Source organism: Ochotona princeps, chromosome 7 (assembly GCF_030435755.1).
Source record: "Ochotona princeps isolate mOchPri1 chromosome 7, mOchPri1.hap1, whole genome shotgun sequence".
Lineage (NCBI taxonomy): Eukaryota > Metazoa > Chordata > Mammalia > Lagomorpha > Ochotonidae > Ochotona > Ochotona princeps.
The window spans coordinates 26,269,866-26,278,544 of record NC_080838.1 but is presented as its reverse complement, the minus strand read 5'-3'; the positions used below and the strand labels follow the sequence as shown (position 1 = coordinate 26,278,544).

At 45.5% G+C, this 8,679-nt stretch overlaps 1 protein-coding gene across 2 annotated transcripts in view; it reads left to right on the top strand.

The window, feature by feature from the left end:
- Positions 1-5,745: 5,745 nt before the first annotated feature.
- Positions 5,746-8,679, top strand: part of HSPA4L (heat shock protein family A (Hsp70) member 4 like) — a 63,717-nt gene continuing 60,783 nt past the window's right edge. Inside the window, exons 1-2 of one of the 2 annotated variants that reach the window (XM_004588164.3) lie at positions 5,746-6,088; positions 7,158-7,355. In XM_004588164.3, coding sequence (XP_004588221.2) covers positions 5,835-6,088; positions 7,158-7,355 — 452 coding nt within the window. In that variant the 5' untranslated portion in view covers positions 5,746-5,834. Of the gene's footprint in view, positions 6,089-6,474; positions 6,577-7,157; positions 7,356-8,679 lie in introns of those variants that run through there. The other variant, XM_058666859.1, reaches the window with a different exon arrangement.

The window sequence follows — 8,679 nt, the reverse complement described above, 5'->3', positions numbered from 1 at the left end:
GTGAGGAGTGGGAACTGGCTTAAACACAAAAAACAAAGGGTATTTCTCAAAGAGGAAACAAAAGCAGCATTTTCAAAACTTCACACAGGGAGTATATCTTGTTTTTCAGAGATGCTGAAGAAGATAGTACATTTGGATTCCCAAGGATTTTAAAACTTGTTAATCTGAAGGGGTTAAATTATATCCCCTTTGTGAGGTTATGAGTGAACAAAATTAGGTAGGTAAACTTACTAGTGCACAATGACAACATGTATTTTAAGGAAAATAATTCAAACTATACTTTTGAATATAATGGTGCTATCACTGGGATGGGAAAAATCATGCTTGAAAACACTCAAACATTTCCTGTGGTGACCAGCATAACAAGTTTTACAGACAAAATAGGAAACATGTTCCTTTCTGTACTAGTAGATAATTCAAAGACAATAAAATAATAAAATGTTAAAAATAACTTTGCATTTAAAAATTATTTAGCAAAATATAAGCATTGTAATTTATACATGACAAGCTTGGGAAAAAGAAGCCTTTTGAGATTCTGAATGCCATGAATACAGGGAAACAGGAATTTCTCATTAGCTTCCTAGGCCAGACCCCATTAATTTAAAGGCTGAAAATGTATAGTGAGAACAAAAGAGAGAAAAGTTACAGAGTGTCTGCACTGAGCTCAGTTGCACACAGCCTGAGCCTCTCTAGTCCATACATGTTCCAAAATCTGAAACCTAGAACACCTCGGTAATACTTACAGACGTTGGAGTATTTACAGTTTTTCATTTTCAAGTTAGAAATGCTAAACTGGTAAAGTCTATAAAAACAGTTAAAATTTTCTGAAAGACTAAGATCCAGGAAATTTTTAGCCTCAGGCATTCTGGAGCAGAGATACTCAACTTGCATTAGGTTAAAGTGTTACTGAGAAATGTGTCACAGTAAGCAAAAGCAAAGTCTAGATTCTTAAGGAAAGCATCTTTTTAGTCAAAACATCTAAAAAAATTATTATGGAGTAAATTATTAGGCTATGTTATACAATCTCTGGGTAGAGATTTATATTATTGCCCTTAAAACCCCTCAATTTTTAAAATTCGTTTCTCAAAATTTAATTTCATGCTTAATTCTTTAAAATGCTCTATTAAATTAAGCCTTTCAAGTTGGTAAACATTTATGCTTCCTAGAAATATATTTTTGTGGGAAATTTTACAATTTTCTCCCAAAGGAGTAAGAATGAGAACGTAACACTGGACCTGGTGCAATGGCTCAGTTGGCTAAACCCTTGCAAGCTCTGGAATCCCATATGGGTACTGGCTCATGTCCCAGCTCCTCTTCCCATCCAGCTACCTGGTTATGGCCTGGGAAAGCAGTAGAGGAGGGCCCAAAGCCTTGGGACCCTGCATCCACGTGAGAGACCTGAAAGAAAATCCTGGCTCTGGCTTCAGATCTTCTAAGCTCCAGCCTTTGTATCCACTGAAGGAGTGAACCAGACAATGGAAGATCTCTTTCTCTCCTCTGCATTTATCTGATCTGCATTTTGAGTAAAAATAAATCAATCTTGGGCCCAGCTCAATAGCCTAGTGGCTAAAGTCCTTGCCTTGCATGTGCCAGGATCCCATGTGGGCACTGCTCCACTTCCCATCCAGCTCCCTGCTTGTAGCCTGGGAACACAGTAGGATATAGACCATAGTCTTGGGACCTTGCACTGCATAGGAGACCTGGAAGAAGTCCTGGCTTCTGGCTTCGGATTGGCTCAGCTCTGGCCAATGTGGCCAATTGGGGAGTGAACCAGCAGGCAGAAGATCTTTATGTCTCTCCTCTCAGTATATCTGTCTTTCCAAGAAAAATATATAAATTTTTAATATTTTCAAAAGGAAAAATATCATGTTGATGAGGGCCATTGCCCAATTTTTACTATTTTATATTCCTGCTCTGTATTGATGCTTTGCATTTAGAAGTTTGATACCCTTACACAAATGTTGGAAATAACTTATTTGTTTGCAAATATTATGCTACTTAATACTTGCATTCCTCAATAGCCTCATCAACCTATATGTAAATTCAAAAAGGGCCCTTGCAGCCCAAACTGCTAGTGTTCTCTTTGAGCCAATCCTGTGCTGTTTTCTCTGTATGTGCTCCCCAACTCTCTTTAGATTCAGGTACCATATATATATGCACCAGTGATTGTTAGATTTCTCTGTAGGCTGGCACAGATTCTGAATTTCCAAGTGTATGTTTCTACCTATCTCTTATACGTTACTGTATGTGTCAGACTTCCCAAATCTAACATTCTTTAAACTTTCTCATTGTCTTGATTTCATGGATGTGTGTCTGTTTCTGTACCCCTTGAGTACATACCCAGTCATTCATACCAGAAGTCTTAGAGTTACCCTTGCTTTCCTTTTACCACAAGTTCTTGATACAAATGGATCATTTTTCTCAGTTCTGTGAATCACAGTTTTGTCAGTTCTACCTCCTAAAGTTCCTAATTTTCCTTCCATTTTGATTACCATCGCAAACAATTTAAAAAACCTGTGAGGGTAATACTGACATGTCATATGGATGCTGGTTCGAGTCCCAGCTGCTCCACTTATAGTCCAGTTCCCTGCTAATGGCCTCAGAAAGGCAGAGAGAAGACTGGTGTTTGGGCTCCTGCCACCTATATGGGAGACCTAGAAGAAGTTCCTGGCTTCCAGCTTTGGACTGGACCTGCCCTTGCAATTGCATTCATGTTGGAAATGAATCAATGAATGGAAAATCCAACTATTTCTCCCTTTCTCTCTCTGCAATTTGGACTTTCAAAGAAGTAAAGAAATCTTTAAAAAATTATAATCAAGGCCCGGCGGCGTGGCCTAATGGTTAAAGTCCTCGCCTTGAACGTGCCAGGATCCCATATGGGCGCTGGTTCTAATTCTGGCAGCTCCACTTCCCATTCAGCTCCCTGCTTATGGCCTGGGAAAGCAGTCGAGGACAGCTCAAAGCCTTGGGACCCTGCACCTGCATGGGAGACCCGGAAGAGGCTCCTGGTTCCCGGCTTCGGATTGGCACAGCATCGGCCGTTGCGCTCACTTGGGAAGTGAACCATCAGATGGAAGATCTTCCTCTCTGTCTCTCCTCCTCTCTGTATATCTGACTTTGTAATAAAATAAATAAACCTTTAAAAAATTATAATCAAGAGTTTACAATTAGTAAAATGCACAACATGATGGGTGAACAAAAGTTAATGTTATAAGAAAGGTACTGTGTGCTAATAAGGAAACAAGTCAACTTGAGACAATCATGGTAGGATTGTGATGCTTTAAACTTAATATTGTAGATTAGAAAAAATATTTACTTGAATTACAAAGAGTGGAGGAGTTCTTGTGTTTGCTGGTTCACTTCCCAAATGGCTTCAGTAGTGGGGCTGAGCCAGGCTAAAGCCAAACATCTTCACCCAGGTCTTTCTGAGTGCAAGGGCCCAAGCACCTGAACCATCTCATTCTACTTTTCCCAGGTATTAGCATAGAGTTGGATCAGAAGTCGAACAGCAAGGACACAAACAGGTGCCCATATAGGATGTCAGCATCATAGGCAGTAGCTTAACCTATAGTACTGTAACACCAACCCCATGTAGATGTTTAAAAAAATATCTATTTGAGGGCCCAGCGTGATAGCATAGCGGTTAAGGTTCTCACCTTGAACGTGCCGGGATCCCATATGGGCACCTGTTCTAATCCTGGCAACTCCACTCCCATCCAGCTCCTTGCTTGTGGCCTGGGAAAGCAGTTGAGGATGGCCCAAAGCCTTGGGACCCTGCATCAGTGTGGGAGAATCAGAAGAAGCTCCTATCTTCAGATCAGCTCAGTTCCAGTCACTGTGACAATTTGGGGAGTAAGCCAGCAGATGAAAGACCTTTCTCTTTGTCTTTCCTCTCTGTAAATCTGCTCTACCTTTCCAATAAAAAATAATCTAAAGTCAAACTGACTGAAATTTTCATGTGTAAAACTGAAAGGAAGAAATATTGAAAGTTAGATCCAGGATTGCTTTAGTCCATTTTAAGCTGCCATAGGAAAGTATCAGGGCTGGCAGAATGGCTCAGTGGCTAAATCCTTGCCTTGCATCCACCAGGATCTCATATGGGCGTCGGTTTATATCCTGGCCTCTTCCCCTTTCTGTCCAGCTCCCTGCTTGCAGCATGGGAAAGCAGTCAAGGGTGGCCCAAGGCCTTGGGATCCTGCACCTGCGTGGGGAACTCAGAGAAAGCTCCTGGCTCTTGGCTCCTGGTTTTGCATTGGCTCAACTCTGGCCATTGTGGACACTTGAGGAGTGAACCAGCAGACAGATCTTTCTGTCTCCTTTCTGTAAATCTTTCCAATAAAATAAATACAAATAAAATCTTATAAAGATAGTAAAGTATCTGCTACTGGGTAATTTACAAAGAAAGTTTGCGGAGACTGGAAATCTAAGCTCCAAGCACTGTAATTTATTTTCTAGCATTCCTGAATCTAGATGGATTGAACACTGTGAATCGGACCATTTAAAAGCAACCTATCAGAACCTGTGTGCCTGTTTAAAACTGTCTTAATCTATTAGCACAGAAAAAGCATTCATGGTTTCTAAGAGGATTAAAGGCCCCACCTCTTCTAGTAGGGATAAATTATAAGCTTCTCGCTTGTATGGACCCTAGGAGGCAACCTCAAGCTAGCTGGGTTCTGCTGTCTCTGTAGGAGACCTCACTTGAGTACCCAGCACCAACAGTTGTGGACATTTGGACTGAACCAGCAGATGAAAGTGCTCTCTCCCTTTCAAATAATAAATCTTAAAAAATAAAATCACTATAATCACTAAGGAAATTCAATCAGTAACCATAAAGTTACTCATAAATGCTACGCAAAGATGTTTTACACACTTGTCTTACCAAACTATCACAGAAAAAACAAAACTCTTATTTTCTGTGAGGCTAGATACTAACAAAAAGCATAAAGAAAGGAAAAATCAAAGGCCAGCATCACTTAAGAATATGATCACAAGTGAAACATCGGATATTTAAACACAATCAGAACTGTCATGGCTTATCTAGTTTATCTCAGGAATACAAAGCTGTTTGTTATAAAGTCTTAGTGGCAGTGCATTAGGTGTACCTGAGGCTAAAATAGGGATCTGTATGACCGCATGGCCTGTCATGTTTTTAACTACTAGGTACTCTCACATCCTTCCACAGACTGTAAGGAATGTGAGATTAATAACCCTTTGCTCTGACTTCAACTGTTATTTTTTTTAACTTTCTTTTTCACAGAAAAATCAGTCTTTACTCATTCTGCCTTTACAGACCGTGTAAATAAATGGAATACGTTCAGTAGTCCTAGTTGAGTTTCAGGATATTTGGAAATCAATCTAGGTGGTAGTGTACCTAGAAAGCTAATGGCTAAAGAGATCAGGTCACTGCTAAGGGTTCAAATCGGCCCCGCCCCAGGGGGAGGGGAGCCTAGGGGCCCAAGGTTCTGTTGTGGTTGCCGCGCCCAATCCCTGTCCTGTTCACACAATGCCTACTGAGAGGCCGATCCACCTGTTTCCCAGAGGGCCCCGTCCACCCTTTGAAGCCAGCCTTCAGTATGCTGGCGACATGAAGGGAGGCGTGATTCTTTAAAGAGGCCACAGCCCAAGCAACACTGTACCATCCAGCTTCCTGAGTATTGCCCTTCAAAATGGATGTCACGTTCATCGTTGCAACAACTGCAGGAGCCATTGCCGCCCTGGCTGCTGCTGGTGTAGCAGGGCTTTTGATAGTCAAAGGCCTCAATTCTTTCAAGAAGCTGTCAACTAGGGACCGTGAGAGCACTAAAGAATCTGGTAAAGACCCCACACCTAGTTTTATGATGAAAACCAATATGGAAAATATGGAACAGACAACACACAAAGAACCACACGAGCAAGATCGGGGAAGGCAGGAAGCAGCAGACGACATCGAAGGAGGAACACACGGAAAAGTGGAGCAGAAGCAACAGGGACTACGTGAACAGGTGAACGACGAGGGACAGAGAGGGCAACCAGAAGCGGATAACGACCACGAGGAGGAACAAGGAACGCACAACGGAGTGGACAAGGAGGAACAGGGCAGCCAAACTTGGTAAGTGTAAACGTTAACTACAGCTAGGCACCAGATATCCAAAAAAAAAAAAAAAGACTGGACCACACCAGGCTCCTTTTTTGAGGACCTGGGGCCGTGGCCTCTAGGCACAGGTTTGTTTGGCATCTAGTGACAAAGGGATATGAGGCCACCTCCCTGTAAAATTTATTTTCAGAGGGGAAGGCTACATCTTCTAGAATGGTGTGGAGGGGGGATGCCCGAAGGGGAAGTTGTATTTCTTGCCAGAAGCATGGCTGAAATGCTACCAAAAATGCGTTCGTTGTGCTTTCACACCAGATGCAGCTTGGGAGGCGCTGAGGACTCACTCTTCCCTCGGCGCTCTCGCCCTGCGGGGCGCGGCGCGTCCTGGACACCGCACAATGGGCGCCACCTCACAGAGCCCCGGTCGCGGGCGGCGAGGCCTCGCGCCACACAGCGGAGCGCGCCGCGGCCGGCACATGGGCCCCTCGGGGCAGCGAGGCCTGCGGGTGGGTGTCCGGGCAGCTCCACTGCGGCCCGGCCTCAGCAGCCTCCTGGGCCCGTGACAGGCTCGCCTCTCCAGTTGCCCAAACCACCTACAAGGGCGCTCAGAAACAGTGTATACGAACGGCGGGTGCCTCTCACCCAGCCCACGGCAGGGCGTCCAGCCGCCGCGCGCTGACGAGCGAGCCAAACCCACCTCTCCTCCTCTATCCCTCCCCGCTCTCCTCCCGCTCCCTCCCGCCCCCAGATGGCTCAGCTGCCTCCATTTTCCAGATCTTTCTTGAACCCGCGGCTGCTCGGGCGGCCGTTGCCCGAGTGCTGACGGAAGCAGCCGAAGTGAAGGCTCGGAGCAGCTTCGGACGCTGAGCGGAGGCTCGCGCGTCTCCCCGGCTGCGGAGCGCGCAGGCGCAGATCCCAGTAACTGCCGGTTGGAGGCGGCCGAACCGCAGTGGAGAGAGACCTGGGCGTCCAGACGCGGCGGAGCTTGCGGCGCGGGCGGCCTCTACCCCCTGCGCGTCTCCCGACGGTCCGCCCTAGGTTTTTCTGCGTAGCGACTTGGGTGTCATTTCTCCTTTGCTTCTCCTAGGAGTGGCAATCCCGGCAGCAACAGCTCAGAAGCGGACGCAGTTCCCTCGTCGGCGATTTCAGTGCCAGCACCCCGACCTTTAGGAGGCGGGATGTCTGTGGTTGGCATTGACCTCGGGTTTCTCAACTGCTACATCGCCGTAGCGAGGAGCGGCGGCATTGAGACCATCGCCAATGAGTACAGCGACAGGTGTACCCCGTAAGTGTCGCTTGTGGTCATAACGCTGACCCCGAGAAATACTTTGTCTCGCCCTTAGGTTTCTCCTGCCTAGATCTCACCCGGCCCCCTCCCTCGCCGACCCCGGAGATGACAGGTGCAGCCCATCAGCTGCAATCTCTGGAGACCGCTGTTGGCGGCCCCAGGTGGCGGTCGGACTTGTTCTCCAGCAAAGCGGCTTTGCGTTCAAGGACAAGGACTTATTTGCACCTCTCTCCTTTGTGAACCACACTCCCCTGGCCTTCCCCCCACGCTGCTGGCCCCCAGAGCTTCGGCTTTAGGTCTCGGGAAAGGCTTGGTTGGTGTGGGATGGTCTCTGGAAAAGGGTTTTGCTTGAGATTATCCCGCAGGCATCCCCAACCCCCAGCCCAGCTAAGAGCCCAGCATCCCCCTCACCCTCCCCTGTCTCTCCACAGACGGCTTTCTCCCAGGAAAGTAGGAAGTGAAAGATTTGATTATTCGCATCAGAAGATGAAATGCAAGTTCGTCTGGCCCCGAAAGCCATGTGGAGGGGGGTGGGGATGGGGCGGAGGACGTGCCAAGTTGTGCAAAACCTGGTGTCCTTAGAATTGGAGGTTTGGACGCCTCTGTTTCAGTGTTGCATTAGTAGCTAGACTGGGAAATGAGAGCTTTTGGCTTTATGTGCTGGGAATGCCTGTCAGTTTGATGGAAAGCATTAGAGTGGAGTTCTGCTGAAAGCAAATTTCTAAAGAATGAGTGGGGATTCGGAAGCTACCATCGTGTATAAACATGATTATGGAGTGATTCCATTGTGAATACTTAACCTGAAGGACTTAAAGGAGTGGCATTATGGCATGGAAACGTGTTTCCACATGTTCTGTTGTTCCTCTGACCTACAAAGTTGGTTGGCCAGGGATGAGTAATTGATTGCTGGGATGTGAAAATCTAGCTTCTTACTGTAGGCTTCTGTTACCGGCAGTTTTGTGGGGAAACCAACTGTTCATATATTTGTTTTTATGGAAAGATAATTAAACATGTTGACTTGACCCTTCTCAGTGACCCAAAATAGTATAATACCTTAAATACAAGGATAATCCTAACCGAGATCGCCATGAAGTCATGTTTAAACACTCAGACCTGTGCGGTTTTGTAAATCATTTAAAAACATGACAGGAGGGATTGACAAGTACTAAACTTGAAGCAGTCTGTGGCTTAATTTATTTCCAAGAAAGTACTAGACCACTACTTTTTCTGGATGAGTGTGTTATATTTCTGCTACTGAAATTGTGGGTTTTTAAATCCTCAAATATTGGCATACATTAGATAATCCTCAGAATACTGTTTG